Source organism: Aethina tumida, chromosome 4, assembly GCF_024364675.1.
Source record: "Aethina tumida isolate Nest 87 chromosome 4, icAetTumi1.1, whole genome shotgun sequence".
Classification (NCBI taxonomy): domain Eukaryota; kingdom Metazoa; phylum Arthropoda; class Insecta; order Coleoptera; family Nitidulidae; genus Aethina; species Aethina tumida.
The window spans coordinates 9,545,363-9,564,816 of record NC_065438.1 but is presented as its reverse complement, the minus strand read 5'-3'; the positions used below and the strand labels follow the sequence as shown (position 1 = coordinate 9,564,816).

The following is a 19,454-nucleotide window of genomic DNA, read 5'->3' as shown; positions in this document are numbered from 1 at the left end:
TAATTTTTAATTATTCGGTTTTTAAAGGTTAAAATTATTAAAATATACTTTTAATAATAACAATAAGTTAATTATAAATAATATATTTTAGATTACTTTTTTATTTTCATTTTATCACATTTTGAAACGGTTAATATTTTATACCAATAAAACGGTATTTATTAATTTATTATGAATAACGCACGTTAAATTAATTCTTATGCGATTCAAAGGAATGTTGTAAAATTATAAAACCTATTGGCAAATTTAAAATTAAAATGATGGTTTGAAAAGAGCCGCGTATAACTTTTATTAATATTGACATTTTGACCTATTGGAAAACATCAGTTTTGAATTTTGCAATTAATACCCGGTCATCACTACGACCTTCGTTTCGATGAGGCGATTTTTTTACCAAGAAAACCCGAAGAATCCTGTTAATAAACATAAAGATAAATGTCAGCGTGTCTCGAGTTCGTAATAGGTGGAATTAATTTGTTTATTGATTCCAATTAACATATATTTAATTGTAAGTTTAAATCAGTGATTTATGGTTGTTTGATTTTTTTCTATAGATTTCTAACTGACTGTTGAAAAGTATTTTTAAACCCGGACAAAATAGAATTATTAATTATTAAGTACATACATTTGTAATGTGTATTATTATTTAGTAATTATTAGAATATTATATATTTAAATGAAATATTATGATTATGTTGTTCATTTATGTTTTTTTCAGAAAATTCTCAAATTTCTATATGGTGTATAGACAACCCAGATTACACATATGTTACATAAATAGAGATCAAGACAATTAAAATATATTATTCTTTACGACTTTTTGATTAAATTAACATTTAATATATAGTTTCAAATATAACTGTACATATAATAATTACACAGCATATTCACATTTTTATGAGAGTCATGTAATTTCCGTAAGTTTCTTTGAAAGGTATTCGTTCATATTAAAATGATCATTTTGTATTAATATAATTTATTTACAATTTAAAAAAAAGAACTATTTTTACAATTAACATTCCGACACTTATTATCTATTGTTGATACCTAAATGAAATAGGCTTATAAGAAAATCGTAGGGAACGAATCGCCACTTTTCAAATTCTAGGACAATAAATAATAACCAATTTTCGAAATGAAAAGGTTCAAGTATTAAATGAAATTCTCGTTTCGTTCCCTAATTTTTTCCTACACTTCACGATACAGTTGAATAATTAAAATTCGATTATTAACTTCTGTTGTTGAACCTTCTGCCCGTCCTTGCGGGAGCTGCAGCTGGTGCCGGTTCTTCTGCGGCTGGTTCGCTTTTCGCTTCTTTCTGGAAACGATTTCTCCTTCCGTTGGCTTTGGATGGCTTCGAAACTGGTTCCGAGGGTGCTGGCGCAGATTCCTCACCTTCGCTCTGTACTTGGGCTTTGGGTGAAGAGTGTTTGTCTGGAAAAGAACGAGATTAATACCAAATAATTATAATAAATAATTCATCAATTGTATAAATGGCTCGTTTCAAAATATTTTTATATTATCATATTGAAAGTTTTAGAAATTGACTTCGTACACGTTTAAGTATGACGCATTTCACAAATCGGAATTGTTTTCTCAGACAATAATGCACTTTCTCATTAACATGCAAAGATGACACCTACAATTCACATTCCGTAATTTGGATTTGCATTTTGCCACACACACAATTTACCAACAGTTTTTTTAAATTCACTGTTATAAAAATACAAAGTAGTTAACATTCATTTTGAAGGTTGCCAAATACAACTGATTTCAGTTGGAAACTCACTGTTCACAGCTTCAGCGCGTTTTTTCTTGAGGATGGCTAACAGATCATCGTTGCTTCTGAAAGGTCTGACCATTCCAGTTTTGATGAATTTCTTTGGTGCTTCTGTCGTTGAACTGGTTTCCGGGGCTTCTTCCACATAATCACCTTCTTCTGCTGGTTCTTCTTCCTAAACCGAAAATATTCATTGTAAAAGAAAGTTGGCTAAATTAAAGATCTTGACAACTTTACAGAGATAATTCTAGTAACAAACTTTCTATAAATTTGCTTAAATTTCCCAATAAAACCAAAATGCGGCGGATGAAATGAAATCAAGTAAATAAAGTAGTAAAGATCCGGGTAGAAAATGGTGTCGGAATGCGACGGTTACACCCAAAAACAAGATAAACGTCTCCGTTTTCTGCTCTCGGTTTTTATTATCGCATTATGCATATACATACATATGTAATAAATAAATTAGCATATCGCGTTATTCGATATTGTCGAAAGTGTTACTGTTATTTATTTGATAATAACTCTCTCCTCGAGCATGACGCACGCACAATTTTAAAACGTTTCTGATAAAATTTAAAGCTAAAGTTATGAGAGAAAATCAATCAATGTTTACATTTGGTTGAGGTGTCGTGGTGGTCGAGGAGGCGGGCTTGTTGTTCCTGGCGCCCGGAGGGTTCCGTCTTCCGATCAGCGGTGCTCTGGCGGGTTTCTTCGGTGGTGGCGCCGGTTCTTCTTCGTATTCGGCGTACTCTTCATCTCCAGCCGGTCTTGCCAACGACAAACCCACCAGACAAACCAGACCGAATACCAAACTGAAAAAACAATCAATCCATCATAAAATGTACAAAACAACAAAATGTGTCATTAAATAAATAAGTTGAAGTATGTGATTAGTGAATAAATTCCAATTCCAGACATCAGTTTAATCAATTATGTAGTTCGATTGACACCAGTTCACCTTGTGCGGCTTTCTTTTCAAATATTCGACACTCAATTCCTGATCACGATCATTTGAATTAATTCATTAGCATCTCATTTTCGTTTCCGAATCGATGGCTTTTTGTAGGTACGTATGTACATACGAAAAATCATTTTCTATACATTGTTTTAAGATCGTAAATAATATTATTAATTACATCATATGTTGTTCAACTGAACAATTCGACCTTAAGCTTGAAAATTGTTTCATATACGTGGATAATTGACTTTAATCTTTTCTGATCTAACGAGTCTATTTATAAGTTCAATAAATTATTATTGAACATAAAGCTTTTAATTTCGAAAATATCCACTTTAAGTATTCGTAGTTGTGTTTAAATTACAGAATATTATTTAGCAATTTCAGTTTTTCACAATATTCCAAATTTATGTAATCCTTTCAAGGTTTTTAGGACTCATCAGTAGTTATTAATAACATACATATTGGCGAGCATACTAAAAAACGTCAGGTGTGTAGTCCTTGAAAAAAGTAGGTTTTCGGGGTAAAGAAACTGATATGTTCAAAACTGCCTAACGAAACTAGTTAACCAATTTCGATTTCTTACGAAATATCTCTCTTGCATTTTTGATACGTTTTCAAAAGCCAACTGGTTTTTGTTTCTACATTAAATTTAATTATGACCGCCAAACATTGAAATATGTGTCACACTTAATGTACGATTAACATACACATTTCGATAAATAATGAAGACTTTATATAAGAAACAATTACCCGTAATTGACATTAAAGAAGGGAGAAAAATGCTAAGCGCACCTAAAACGACAAATGTTAATGTTACATGGCAAAAGATGAACATAACTCCGGGACTCGGTAGCTCATACTGACTGTGAGTGAAAGTCGCGGTTTCGTCGTGTCATAGGTCAAGATATATTACTGAATCATAAATAAGATTCATAGAAAGATTGCAACAATTTTTAATTTAAAGTAATTATAGATGAAATTTTTCAATCGTGACTTAAGCATTTATTTTTTACTGACTGCTGACACATAATTAGATGGTGTTGTAATCATTAAAATGGAGTAAATATAGAAAAAAATCAAAAGAAAGCAGAATTTTGTTTAGTAGTTGTTTATATCTACCAATTATTGTTTCATCTGTACAAATCTCAAAACTTAACAGTCATGTGCAACAATCTCGTAAAATATTAATAATAATTCTAAAATGTTGCATAATATAATTTTCTAATGAATTAATCACAGATTAAGAGGCGACAAAGGAAATGCAAAAACGAATCGGGAAAGCTTAAAATTAATCACTAATTAATACAATAATCCAAACGAAAGCTAATTAATGTCATTATAATACTATTGGATGATGATCGTAATTTTTTCCAACGAAAACACGTTTGAAAATCGTTATTAGTTAATGCGTCATTATACAAAAACGGAAGAATGTTTTTACTTCCTCGTCATTTTTATACATTTCGTATTTTTTCATATAATTGGGCACTGTAAATATTTTGAAATAGTTCATTGTTTTCGAGTATGTAAATTCGTATAAAGTCGTGCAAAAATTTACAGTAATGGCGCTTTGTTTGCAACAATAAAATATTTATTACTCGAGTGAGATTTACATTTAAACTACTGCAACATGTAAATTTTGATCGTAAATTTTACTTGTAGGTACCCCACAAGATTTATAAACTTTGTCCCCTGCGAATGAGTTACGTTCATGTAAAAGAAGCACATCAAAAGGATTTGACACGTTTTATTTAAATAATTAACAAATATACACAACTACGTGCATAAATAAATATGTTATGTAATTGTCAATATAGTGTTGGACCAAAAAAATGTGGTTTGTTTCACTTACAAAAAGGATCAAATTAAAATATAGCAAACCGCAAATACAAAATTATATAATTGAATTTGTTGTTGAATTATGCAATTTTTTAAAAGTCAAGGCCGAATTTCTAAAATGATCCAATCCGAATTGAACAAATTCGATGTGAATCAATAATCCATTTAATTTTAACTATTACGCACATTTAACTTTGACTTCACTTTTAAAAATTATTTTTTTCTGTTGCAAATTCCTGATATAACAAATAAAATGTTCAAAATTTTTCAAAAATTGAATGTGTTAACAGAGTTAAAAGTTGTCGATGTGATTCCTTGAATCCTTGTATTCTTCCGTGAATTACTTTCATTTTCCAATCGATTCAATGTCACAATTATCAAAGTAGGAAATTATAATAATTATAACTTTCAGAAACGATTAAAAATATTGTTTTTCTACCGGATTTCATAAACTATTTTGAGAATGTTTATTTTTAATTCTTATATATTTGTATGGAAAGTGAAATTAAAGTTGCTGAAATAAATAACCTTTACCTTGAAATTTAGCACAAATTGTTTTCAATAAATATTCAAATAAATAAGCTCTTGTTTTTTATTCGTGACAGGATAAGTTTAAAAATAAATAAGAATTCAGGTTCAAAGGCTAAAGTATAAAATTAATGTAAATAAAATATTTCAAAGTTTTGTTCGATTGAATGAAAAAAAATCCTCCTGATTTATAGCCTTGTTTTAAACTAGTTATTTATTTTTTCAAAAATAACAATAGTTGTAAATCGTATAATTTTTGGCTGCTCCTTTCAAGAAATCAGCGGGTATTAAAAAAACAAGTAGGAAACATGAAAAATGGAACAAACAGAAAAGGAATTAACTTGGATTTCTTCCTACAGTTTCACTGTTGCAACAACACGCTGTAACATTTAACTGTAAAGTCAACCTTGAATGGTAAAAAATAGGCGGGTTCACGAAAGAAAAGGCACGATCGGAATAAAATATATAAAATAAAATGTCATCACGAACCTTGATTAAAACGGACAGCGCAACTAAAGTTAATTAACAGAGATGGAATTTTAGGAAGTATAAACGTCCTTGCCAAACATTCAGTTGCAACCAGGATTTATTGATCAATCGATAAAACATAATTGTTGGTTAATTGTGGCAGGGTGAACAACTTTAAATTTTATTTTAATCACAAGGTTCAAGATATATGGGAATGTTTGTAATTATTTGTAAATATCAAAGACTATCACAATTTTAAACCATCAAATTTAACAAAACAAAGAAATGTAAATGTGTAGTGGTTTAATATATAAATTTGAATATTTATCGTAAACGATTTCACAACAAATTGTAAAAAACTTTCTTTACATTCGCGGATTCTATCTTGTGACTTTATTGCGAACAGGATTTAAAAAATCTTACACATCTGTTACCGGTTACACAATTTTAAATGCCTAATTAGCAAATGGGTGAGATGCACTTTGTTTGTAAAATGAGGAGTGAAAACAAACGCTTCTTAGATCCTCATTAATAAATTAGAGAAATTTTTAATAATAAAAATAATTTAGTTGGTAAAACAATATTTTAATACAACGTTTGCAATTAGTTGTCTGAATAGAATCTTCAATTTATCAATAGATAATAAAATTAATTCTTCTTATAAAACCAAGGTTCAATCCTGAATGGTGCATGTTTTATTCACACATCTTTTGCATATTTAAACAACATTCTTCACCGTTTCAACACTAGAATTCCCATCAAGATTGTCACTCTTTTTTCTTATTCGTAAAATTAAAGTGGTAACATGTGTTATAATAAGAAAAAGAAAATGTGTAATTTTTAATATAGCCATAAAAGTTAACATAAACCCAAATTAGACAACAAAATTTACTGTTAAAATAAAAAAAAATCAATAGTTGCATAACTAGCAAAAAACATTCAATAATTAATTATTCAACAAACATATTAAACAAACGAAAGCGTAAACAATATGGCTACAGCAAAACGGCACATTTCCTATTTGGGTTAAAGCAATTAATAAAAAATAAAATTTGGACTTACAGGATGTTAAATTTCATGTTTTTTTTGTGTTTTTTTGGGGATGATCCGTTAACACTGAGGATTTACAAATCACTAGAATCGACAAGTGATTCTGACTTGTATTTATAAATTCAGCAGCAGGTTTTCCCTTCACTTTGCAGTCGATCAAAGAAATAGAAAGTCCATTTAAGAACTTGTCTTTGTTAGAAATCCGTTGGTCGACTGGTTTATAAGCGTGGACGGAACAGAATTTTTGGATTTTTTCAAAGTTTTATTGGAAATTAATCGACTAGTTGAAATATTTCACATATTTATCGATTAGAAAAAATAATGCAATTTTAAGTGATTTCTTATTCGATCTTGTTTAGTTGAAGCTTATTATAATTGTACGATTTTATCTGAACATTCCTGAATCTGTTATAATTTAAAATCAATTATTTCAAAGTAATTTAGATTAAAAAGATATTAATCATTAAATAAATTATACAAATATCATTTAACTTTAACTACACTAACTACTTTAAAAATATAAGACTTAAAACAATTTTATATGTGCATTTTTATTATTATGTATCTCTTTAAATTTTATAGATATTATTAATTATCCTTTTACTAATAATTGATATACCGATTGGAAAGCATTTGATCCTACTGAATGTTGAGAGAGACGTCATGCATGACAAAGACAGTAAAAGATTCCCAGTACTAAGCAAATTTGCAGACTTTTTCTGTCTCTGTCGTGCATGATGTTTCTCTCAAAATTCAGTTGGATCAAACGCTTTTCGATTGGTATGTGTTTTAATATTCGAATAACAATTTATTTTCTATATGTACAAAATTTTTACTTGTAAAACTTTAGAAAACTTTTTTACAATAATACAAAATTTGCTCCTACCACTGTGTTTTGTTGTATATTTTTAGTATATTTTCAAATTTCGAGGAGACAATAAGATTACTTTCAGGTAATTGTGGTTGCCTGTATTTAGACATATCACAACAAAAACTTAACCTCATACTTAGTAAACGAACGAACAACTTAACAACAAACTGGATTAACATAATAAAATGGAACAAGTGTGATAATAATAAATAATAAAACAATGTTGGTGACTAGTTTTAGACCGTGTAAGTTGTCAAATATTCTTATTGCAATTGTTGCGTGTATATTTTGTTATACATTGTTTATGAAACTAGAAATGAATTATGAAGAAAAATTGCCTTCGATATTGAAGCCGTACCAGGAGAATAATATTTGGATTATTTTCACAAAAGCTACCAAAAACAGATCACCACTAAGAACAAAATTTCATAATATTATTGTGAATTTATTAAATGTTAGCTCCATCCCCCTAAAATTTAATTTTATCACTGACTTGCCCTCAAAAGAGATTTTAGAAGAGGAAATATCAGACATTGTGTTAAATACTAATAAACCAGTACCCTACAAAACTTATGACTTTGATCTTTGTGCCTCCAAAATTAAAGACATTGTTGAGGCTATGATGCCACATTTTAGTTCAAAACCAGGTAAATGTTATTAATTAATGTATTGTATCAATTTAATTGGAAATTTTCAGGAAGTTATTATAGTGATGCATTGTTTTACCTATCTTTGGGTCTGCACCGAATAGCACCAGTAAATCAAGATAGAGTTATTATGTTGGACTGTGATTTATATTTTAAAAATGATGTGGCTTTGTTATTCAAGGAATTCAACAGGTATGCTTCTTTAAGTAAAAAAAAATAAACAATCACAACTATGTGGTCTTTTTATTGTAGTTTTAAATCAACTGCACTCTTTGGTTTGGCACCGGAGTTAACAACTGTTTATCTACACGTGTTACAAAACTATCGTAGGACGAAAAAAAATTCGACTTTCGGCGAATTTTATCACGACGATGTCATATCGGCGATTGAAAATCATCCAAGAGGATTTCAGGGCTACAATTCAGGTGTCTTGCTCCTGGATTTAAAAGCAATACGTAAATCATCCTTGTACAATAACTTGATTAGTAAAGATAATGTGGATAAATTAGCGAAAAAATACAAATTTAAGGGTCATCTGGGCGATCAGGATTTTTACACGTTAATGGGATACGAACATCCCGATTTGATCCAAACGATAAACTGCGGTTTTAACAGGCAACTTTGCACGTTCTGGCGGGACCACGGCTACAAAAAAATTTTTGACGATTATTTCAAGTGCAAACACAAAACTGTTATTTTGCACGGTAATTGTAACACAAAAATACCTGTTTGACAACAACTATTTGTGATATTTGATAGTATTAGATTTTTATTGGGAGCAATTTGAATACATTCCTTAATTATCGTACTTTTTGTAAGATTTACATTAGACAACCAAGTTTAGTTTACATTTTTATGGATTTAGAGTGTTGCCAGGCAATAGGTTTCTACTTTAAATTTTAATAATGTTATCAATTTAGTACAATCTTATCTGTGGTTGTTTGACAATCAATTTAAAATGCAATTTTCATGCACAAGCTTTGTTATGCCATTTTTGAAATCAATCACTCGCCATACTAAGTAAATTCAAGAATTAGTTTATAGTATTTTTACCCAATTTCATTATAAAATATGAGATTGATATGTATGTATAGTATTATATATTATGTAAAAATCTATTCTGTTAAATTTAATTATATTTGTTATAGTCTGCCATTTTACAAGCAGAGTTATAAATGTTATACAGTTTGTAAATTTTATTGTCTGGAAATAATTGTGATACTTAATGCCTTTTATGCACAAGTGCAATGCCTTTTAAAAACTTTGATTGGATATTAAATATTTTTAATAAGTTGTGGAGAGTTTAGTAATTTTTATATTTCCCATACAAAATCCCGTTGAAATTAACATGGCGTACTGACATCTGAATTAATATTCAGATAATTTTATTGAATTACAGTTACAATCAATACTCAACAACAACATTGGAAACAATAAAGTGGGGAATGTTTAGGTTGGGCAGGATCCATGAATAAAACCCCATCTGTAATAAAAACTTAATAAATTACCAATAAATATACAGTAATAAAAACAAGAAGAGTAGGTAACTAAGTCCGCAAGTGTGCGAGCGCTACACGAACTCCGCATTTCTCCACGATTTGGAGGTGCAAACTCCGGGACCCCTCCACCAGTCGTTCACGTCTTCGTAGTGCCTATTGACTGTAGGTGCGTGCAACATTGCGCATAGCCTGCACCAGAAAAATGTGTTGATGAATTCCCCCGTGCCCTTCCACTTGAAGTACGAATTGTACAGGTTGTTGTCTTTATCCAAGCGATGGAGATAGTCGGCCAACTCCTTCGGACCGGCGAACTCATCCACGTGGATATACGAGCCTTCGGGGGCGCTCCGCTGGTAGTCCTCCGGCCTGGCGCCCATCACGATCGGCAGCACGTTCTGCGACAAGCCGTTTACATAGAACTTCTCCGTGATGTAGTCGCGACAGTTGGAGTTTTCAAAGGCGAGGTAGAACTTGTAGTCGCGATCGAGTATTTCGAAGCATTTCTTGTCGTGACGGGGACACTTGAGGGGGCCGCACGTGCCGTATATATCCACCTGGATGTGGTTGGCCAGTTCGCGGGCGTAGGCCAGACGACCATTGCGGGCGCCGCAGTTCGATACGAACCAGGCGACTTTTTTCGTTTTGTTCGCCGCGTAATCCCTGTTCTGAACCTTCTGACGCACCTTAAACACAAACAAATCCTATTTATTTAACCCACCTGATAAAATCAATAAGACTAGTGCACAATAATAATGATTTATTATTAAAATTGATTCTATTAACCCAGTTTCCCTGTTTTTCAACCTTATTACACGTATTCGTATTTTGATTGAGTCAATCGATGTTTTATTAATGTGTACATTGTATATTACTGTATGATAAATTTTTATGATTTCATCACAATAAAAAAAAACATGGCAAATTGTATTTAATAAGCATAAATTCTTTACTAAAATTGCGACAAAGCAATTAATTAATTAAATGTTGAGAGAAATTCTATCAATAATAAAACAAGGCTGGTCGTTTCAGTGGGATTCTTATCAAAAAATTGATCTCACGTGCGCCTAAATAATAACAACCCCCATTCGTAATACCAAAATAATGTGTTTTTCGGTAGAATTTATCGATTTCACTTCTTCCTCTGGGTGAAATATTCGTAAATTAATAATTTTGTACATTTTTGTTTTAATATTAACATGTAATGTCATGTACATCAGTGGCGGCTACTCAGATGAGTCAGTGCATGTACAGTAAAGTGGTGTCTTATCTATAAAAACGAATTTCTACATAACGTTAATATTAAAATATATATTTTTGATGTTTTTATTATTTAAAATAGAATAAAACTTGATATTTAAACATAGATAAATTTTATTTAACATAGGTAAATTTTATTGAATATTTCATAAATAAATCTTGAATATTTATATTTAGCTCCAACAATCGCTCATTCGCTTTAAGGTCAGACTATAGTTTAGGATCTGAGGTGTGCCTCTAGCCAATAAGATTTACTGTGAAACACGAGAAACGTTATCTTCAGGATGTAGTGAAGTCGTATGTTTTTCCTTACCTTAATCGACTCAGGGATCCAATATTTCAGCAATATAATGCTCTGCCCCATGTTACCAAGTTTAGTTTAAACTTTTTTGAAGAGACCCATGTGAATCTTAAGGCCTGGCTTGACAGATCCCCCGATCTTTCATCCATAGTACGTATTTGGGATATGATAAATAGAGAGCTAGGTAAGTTACCCCAGCCTTCACGGTCTTTGGAGTTTGGGATACTATACCTCAAGAGGAAATAGACCAATATCAATAACAAGACATGTTGGGATCTAAAATCTTTGATATTTTGTTTCAAAAGTTTAATCGTTTAATCCTTGCTATAACATCTATGTTTTACCAAAATTAAATTTGAACACCTCCTTCTTGATGTTGCATTGTCACTGAGTATATAATATGCCTCACCAGACTCAGACCTCACGGGTCGCCACTGACGTACATGTTAATATATTTTTGATAAATGTGGATGGATACCTGAGAATCGTAGTAGGTCCACCTCTCGTACGGCGCGACCAAATCGCTGTCACGTCTGTAAGTCGCGGTCCAGTTGATCACGTCGGCAAACTTAATGCTCTGTGTGTGATAGGGACACTCGAGAAAATAAAGTATCCAGACCTGGTTCATTGGTCGGGGTACGCCCGGATGGATGAAGTGGTCCTTGTAAAGGATTGCGTCAGCATTCGTCGCCCGACTCCGGTCGTCAGTCAATGAGCATCGACTCACCGGACAACCGTGGAAGCTTCCCGAACCCGATTTCTGACCCCACGCCCCCAGTCCATTGTAAACCAGGATCACTTTTTCCGGGGTGTCGTAGCCTGGAATAAAACAAACAGTTTCTGTCAATTTCTTAACGTTAATTAAGATTATAACAATTTAGTACGACAGTTAGGGAAGTTCAAGTGGAACAACTGAGTGGAAAATTAATTAAGAGATGTAACGTAACGAGTTTACGGAATAAAATTGGACAAATCAAGATTTATGAACTTCCCAAACTTACAGTGTGATTTATGCATTCTAATTAGTTCTTCAGCAGAGATTAAAACATGTTACATTTTATGTTTTGGAAAATGTCTCTAAGAAAACTGCCATAAATTATAACGAGCAACTAAGTTGAAAAACGAAGGCGAAAGATAAGAAAAACTGTCCGTTTTTATGGCGGTGCAAATTACCTTTCGGTATCGATTTTAAAATTACTGTCGCATGCGAGTTATATTTACTGTTTCTAATTGACCGTAGGAAAATTGGAACGAGTAGTAAGACGATAAATTTTCCCAATGCAAATAATTACTGTCGATATTTCATACCAGAAAATTTATCGTTGGTTTCCCTTTTTACATATAAGTAGGTAGTTTTCCATATTTACCTTGATACGTTTCGGGAACGTACATCAACTGATCGACCACCCGATCGCCGTCAGCTTGATCGGGGAACAACCTGGGAGGCCCTTTGTGATTGCCGGGATATTCGGTGCCCCCGGCAAGGAACCACAGTTTTCCCGGTTTCTTCGTCGGTTCTTCCCCATCATCGACAACCACGTCTTCCTCCCCGATGGAGTTCTCTACAGGCTGCAACTTTTGTAAATTTTGCAGCTGCTGGTCGTCTTGCTTCGATTCCGCACTGAGATCTGGTTTGCGAGGCGGCCATGGCAATCTGTTATTGGTGAGAGAGATGAAGAGGGTGACGCTGGCGAAGAACAACACCACGAAGCATAACCGACGCGCGGAAAGTCGTGGGGGCATCATCACGGATACGCCATTACCTAAAATGTGACAATATTTCCCTTATATCGTCAATCACACACATTTTTTATAAAAACTGTCAAAAATTTTGACAAGGTGATATGTTTTTAATCTGGCCAGTTTAAATATAACACAAACCTTTAATTCCAGAGATCACCTTTAAAAATACTTGAGTAAATGTGAATGTATTAATGTACCTAATCCTTTCAAATTGTTATCTTATCTTTGATAATTGTATTTGGTTTTCTGTTGAAGCTTCACAACAGTATTTAAATACTATACCAGACTATATAATCTGTTACAACTTCCCCAAAGACAATATTAGGGGAGCGTGTGAGAAAATCGAAGTTTCCTAATAATTAATAACGCACAACATTTTTTATATACTTTCGTGCGTTTTATGAACGTTGAAATTCAGTTTCGTGATGCAAATAAAGCTATTCCGTGATTATGTTAGCTAAAACTAGCACGAAATTTTATTTTATTGACAACCCAGCTAATGATACACATTTATTAACAGAATTTAGAACAATATATATATATATACCAACCAAAATTATCACTTTGTTTACAAGTGATAATATTACCACTAATATAACAAAAATGAAAATCAAAATCGATACTTACGAAATGATAAAAAGTAGTACTAAACACACAAATGGAACTAATAATACTGGCTTATTTTGTAATTTACATTTACCTAGAGATAAAACATTCTTCATGTATTATTTATAGGCATTGATAAAAGTTGTATAAATTAAACCGTTTTTTACGATGTCCGAAAAATTTTCAATAAGGGTATTTCACTTTTATTAACAAAAGTTTAACAACAATTACTCTAATTTTGCAAGCGACTTGAATCTTTGTGGTTTTAGGAGTGGTCACATATTTCTGATGATAACAACAACTAACAGATTGTATCCCCTGCTTAGTAAGAATTAATATTTTAATATAATAACGAATGTGACAATGTTTTGATCAAATAAATAAACAACAATTACCTAATTGGAAGCAACAATGTGGGTGTTTTGTATCACGTTTCACAACCTGGTTTGGAAAACAAGCCTTTCGATTTATTTGAACTACATTGATAAGATAAATCTGTTTGATCCATCAATTCAGTTTTTTTTTTTTATTTTATTACTTGAAAATAAATTCTTAAATATTTGCTCATGTAGCTGCCAAATTTACAATTATTTTACGTAATATTTATGAGTGATATTTTGTATAAAACATGAAACATGTTATTTTTAAAATTTTAATGAACCAATTGAATTTGTTTATGATTGACATAGACTTCCTGTAGTCAAATTATAATTGAATGTGTAAACTATTTTTTACATTCAAAGCCAGGAAATACTTTTATATATTCATTATTATATTGAAATTGAAACCGTAAGTTATAATTTTCCTAAAAATAATAAATGGATATTTCTTTCATATTGATTGAAATTATTAAAATTGATATTTTTCCGATACCGGCAAAAATATGTATGGTTTTAGTTTATGACTCATTTGAATAAGTATTTATGTTATATTTCACCTGTTTTATACTATGCTAATTATTTATTTTCCCTTCCTATATTGTATTTTAAACATTTTAGGTTAATAATCGTGAATTATAATGTTATAATTTGTACAATATGTAACGAGTATTGACAATACGTTTGGAAAAGACGCTATAAGTGACAGTCAGACGAATTTGGATTTGTGGGTTTAAAAGCGGCATTGTATGTATTGAAATGAACACTTTGAAATCTGAAACAACGAAGAAATTGCAACATTTTTGAAACTAGACCAATTATTAGGCTTCGATGAATCAACCATTAGAACGAGGATTTATAGAAATGAAGTTCATCGAAAAATTTGGCAAATTTATTCCACACAAAATAAATAATAACAAAATTAGTCATTTGACAATTGAGAATTTTTTCCTGGACAATAGGTTAAAATTGGTAAACCTTAGAGAACAGTACTTTAAAAAAATCTTCGTTAACTTTTTTGATGCTTACCAAAAGACCTAGTGAAAAACTTCAAAGAAAAGCTTCTTTAGTCAATGGGAAAGGCGTTTGGCATCCACCATATACTAGATGTACAAATTTAAAATGTCGTTTTATTGTCAAAAGCTGGTACATAAAAATTATTGAAGTATATGACGAACCTAAAGCACTGTTTCATTGGTAATATACCCCACATAAAACGTCATATTCATTTAGTTGGTTACGAGTTAGCAACATACAATTTTTTTAAATGTGAATCCAAATAAATAGTATTTAATCAAAAGAAACAGTTTTCAAATTCATGTTTAGACTCACGGCTTACTTGCTTCGACTGTCATGTGGCATGTCCAATATTATTGTGAAAGAAAGTAAGAATCAATTAAAGAAGTCGAATTACAAGCATTATTGAACACAAAAAATGATTGCAGAAAAGTTGAATGTCTCTCGGAAAGCCATTTTCCACCACGTGAAAGCCATGGGAAGGATTCAAAGGGTTGAAAATTGAATTCCACACGTACTGAAGGAACGACAGATGGAAAAGCTAAAAACTGTATGCGAAATGATGTTTTTACACCAAAAAGAAGAAACTATTTCTTGCATCGGGTTGTAACTAGCGGTGAATAATGTATATTTTGAAAATTTCAAACACAATAAGTAACATTGAGTGCAAAACTGGATCGGTTTGACCGTTCCCGATAACAAATGATCAATTTGAACCGCGTATTGATCAAAGAATCGCTAGAATTGTCTCGAAAACACGGCAAACTCATTAGCATAACAACGTTCTTGTACATTCGGCCAAAGTGATCAAAAAAATGGTTTCTTTGCTTGATTAGAGACTTCTATGCTACCAGCCATATTCACTACACCTGGCACCTTTTAATTATCACCTCTTCTCATCGGTGGTACACGTTCTGGCTGAGTAAGACTTTAAAAGTTTCGAAGATAATGGCTCGATGAAAATATTTCAATGAATGATGAACCTCTTGTTTGTAATGGTACCCATAAATTGGCCGAGAGATGGACAAAATGTATAGAATACAAGCACCAAAAGTTTGAATAAAAAATCCTTTACCATTCTTGTTAAATAATTGTAAAGGAAACGAGATTTTAAATTTGTGGACCTGATAATTAATCATGTTGGTGTGACATTGTTTTTATTTCGTTAATAGCGCTGTTTTTTTGGAAATATATGATGAGGCTACTTAGATGAGGCCAGTGAGGCAGTGCCTCTCCTATAAAAATGTTTTTATTCTCATAAATTTAATATTAAAAAAGTACATTTTTATGTTTTAATTGTATAAAATAGAATATAACTTAATATTTGAACTAAGATATAAAGGTAATATGTTGTAAAACGGATAGTTAACATAAACAAACAAAAACAGTTTTACATAACATTTCCATTAATATTTTATACGCAAGTTCTCCAAATTCACTTTTAAATGTGCTTCTTCACGCCAATTTGTTTCATAAGTAAATCTTGAATATTTCTATTTGGTTCGCACATGCGCTTTAAAGTCGGGCTATTATTTCAGTGGTAGGGGATCTGAGGCGTGCCTCTAGTCAATTTCAAAACTATTTGACTGTGTGGGATTTAGTGGGTTCAGTTGTGCAAATATTTTTAAAGAATTTATTAACATAAGAAATGCCGTTGACGTGATCTTTTTTAAATACATAAATGTGTATTTCCAGCTTAAATTACTATAAACAAAATGTTTGTGGTTAAAAATTAAACCGCCTATTTCCTAAAGGTGGTGAAAGATCTTTGGTATAAAAAGTCTTTTTGTGATTTGAAAAATCTTTCTTGCGTACTAAATTTACATGACAAAAGCACTTATCATTTTAATTGTATGTTGTTAATTATGCGTATATACATTATATTTTCTTTAACACTTGAATTAAAAAGAAAGTTACAATTGAGAAATGCAACAAGAAAATAAATAAATGTTAAAACTGGGACAAAATTACAACAATTCAAACGATTAAATAAATTATCAACCAGTTCACCATTAATTTAAATTAATTTCCATACAAAATAAAAAAAAATTGAATACCGAATGCATGTTTTAAAGGCATTAACTGAGTGCAAAATGTATAAAAAATCAAAAAATCATTTGGCTAAAGGATAATGTGCTCCCATGTGATTATATTTTGTATAAACTTGTTACAGTTAATCTAAACAAAATTATTTGTGGCAATAATTAACACAATTTTGGTCATTGACTTCAATATTTTATTTTATATTCAGTATTTAAAATAAAGTGATATAAAACTTACAGTGTAAAAATTAAATAGCGCCCACATCTTACTATTGATATATATATAATGAACTATTCGAGAGAACACATCTAAAATAATAACTAATAACTAATATTTAGGAAAACGTGAATTCTAACACAAAACACATCGGATAGGTGGAACAATCGGGCATAAAATGTAACGAGTTGAGTGAACGACGCGTTGACGATCGTTTGAAAACACGATAACTACAACAACAAACACATGAACATGTAAACGGTTACAATGCAATATTGAAAAGGGGATGAAGTGAATTGGATTTTCTTTCACTAACAGTCAAAGCAATTCTTCGTATAACAAATTCGATTTAATTCCACCAATCTACGATGGTAAAAATAAGTATAAAGTAAATTATTAAAAATTGAAATTTTTTCAAATAGAAAAAGAGTGAGAGCATATAAACTGCAATAGTTTTTCTAATAATTTAATATTGCCGGATAGGATAAGAATAAATATTACAAAATAATATTGTTTCCTATAAATTTCAGATATTTAGTTGAGAAAGTTGAGCATGTACAACTAATAAGTTAATTATGAGAGGAAGGTGAAATATTACGAGTGCACTTAAAACTTTCAGTCTAACCTAAACCAGAACCTCAAAGAAAAACCACTTACTTTACTTGTGAATCCCAGGAAAACGTTGTAGGATAGTGCGAACCGTTTCGTCGAAGTCCTCCCTTGAATTCCCGTCACTTTAGAACGTTTGGAAAAACGGATAGTCAGGAGTCGGCGACATAATTTCCAATGCCCGACTGCGGGAAACCGTCGTCAGCATCCGCCGGTTGGGTTTTCGCCACCCTTGCCAAGGAAAATCCATAGTCGGTGGCGCGTGCGCATCCCTTAATCCTGCAACTGCACCCGATCTCCTCTTTTTCTTTTTACCACGGAACACCCCGATTATGCAACTGGGAACTGGGAACGTATCCGATCAGCTGATTTATTCCCAATCTATCTGTCTGTATAAAAATACTATTTCACAACAGAAATGTCGATAGGTTTTCTTTTAGAAATCCACTCGCAATTTTATTACCTCGAGAAAAATAACATAAATGAGACTTCACTGTTTGCAATTTAATTGGAATTTTATTACTCTACATTTGTTATACAAATAAATAAAACGTTAAAATTTAGATAATATTAGAATATAATTGTAAAAAAATTCAATTAAAAGCACCGGAAACTGCGCATTTAAACTTGTCACTTCACAACTGCGAACAATTTGAAACGTGCATAACACCAAGCAAATGTATGAACGTAAAAAACTGAATTCTAAATAAACAGTCAAAAATTAACAGTTTTAACATACCTGCATCAAAATTTGTGATCAACTCAAAACTCGTTGGGTTAATTCGGTCTCGTAAACAATTTAGAATGCGGGAGTGTTTATTTATAAAAGTAATTGTTTATCCTACCCATGAATAGAATGATAAGTGCACTTCATAGTTAATACAATAAATTATGTAATAATTAATAATTTATTTTTGTCGAATAATTTATTCATTAAGAAAATAAAATGCAGAATGACGTTGAAATTAATTAGATAATGAACTCGACAAATCAATTTAAAATACTTACTTTTGATAGTTGGTGTGTATACAAGTATAGTGTTGCTAGTCGCGTCTTCTTCACGATTGTTGGTGTTGAGGAACTTTGATATTTAAAAGTGAGGCTCGGTTTTAACATTTACGCGCTCGAAGAATATTTTACAAATACAATGCTTTCATTTAATCCGCTCTTTATCAGTACCTGCAATATGTACGAATATGGGTCAACAATTATCATTCATAGTGAAATTAAATATAATAAATTAAAATACCCGCACTTCATTCATTTATCACATTTAAAAATTTCATGCTGGACGATTTAATTAAAATACAGAATATTTCAATACATACATATGTATAAATTGTTCGTATATAAATTGTATGTAGATATTCAATATTTGCGCAAATATGAGGCGTATTTCTTAACAAGGTAAAGATTTTATATATTAATTCGTAGATTTGTATAAGTATTTAATCAGATTCAAATAATTTTCAGTCTAATTTAATGTAGATTTAGGTAGTGCTATGCGCCACTACTGGTAGGCAACTAAGATTACACGTAATATTACGCCATATTTTACCAATTTAGGCTATGATGAATGAGGTAATGATTATAAACAAATTAATTAATTGTATATTGTTTAATTTCAGTGAAATTTTTGCTT

The 19,454-nt window shown here is 31.2% G+C and overlaps 3 protein-coding genes across 6 annotated transcripts; 1 reads left to right on the top strand and 2 right to left on the bottom strand.

The window, feature by feature from the left end:
- Nucleotides 1–958: 958 nt before the first annotated feature.
- On the bottom strand, nt 959–6,751 carry LOC109599042 (uncharacterized). The gene is made up of 4 exons (XM_020014976.2): nt 6,639–6,751; nt 2,394–2,592; nt 1,790–1,955; nt 959–1,434 (listed from the first exon to the last, which is right to left on the bottom strand). Exons 1-4 carry the CDS (start codon nt 6,653–6,655, stop codon nt 1,229–1,231), a joined length of 588 nt encoding a protein of 195 aa, XP_019870535.1. The 5' UTR covers nt 6,656–6,751; the 3' UTR covers nt 959–1,228.
- Nucleotides 6,752–7,620: 869 nt separating this feature from the next.
- LOC109599045 (xyloside xylosyltransferase 1) lies at nt 7,621–9,438 on the top strand. Its single transcript, XM_020014979.2, has 3 exons — nt 7,621–8,144; nt 8,195–8,336; nt 8,397–9,438. The coding sequence occupies exons 1-3, from the start codon at nt 7,718–7,720 to the stop codon at nt 8,875–8,877; spliced, it is 1,050 nt and encodes a 349-aa protein (XP_019870538.2). The 5' UTR covers nt 7,621–7,717; the 3' UTR covers nt 8,878–9,438.
- A 190-nt stretch (nt 9,439–9,628) lies between these two features.
- Nucleotides 9,629–18,268, bottom strand: LOC109599039 (glycoprotein 3-alpha-L-fucosyltransferase A). 4 transcript variants are annotated; one of them, XM_049966287.1, is made up of 4 exons: nt 17,861–18,268; nt 12,569–12,964; nt 11,680–12,020; nt 9,629–10,326 (listed from the first exon to the last, which is right to left on the bottom strand). In XM_049966287.1, exons 2-4 carry the CDS (start codon nt 12,945–12,947, stop codon nt 9,715–9,717), a joined length of 1,332 nt encoding a protein of 443 aa, XP_049822244.1. In that variant the 5' UTR covers nt 12,948–12,964; nt 17,861–18,268; the 3' UTR covers nt 9,629–9,714. The 4 variants fall into 4 exon arrangements, with proteins under 4 accessions (XP_049822244.1, XP_049822246.1, XP_049822245.1 ...); XM_049966289.1 differs by lacking the exon at nt 17,861–18,268 and adding an exon at nt 13,946–13,996; XM_049966288.1 differs by lacking the exon at nt 17,861–18,268 and adding an exon at nt 13,572–13,718.
- Nucleotides 18,269–19,454: the final 1,186 nt, after the last annotated feature.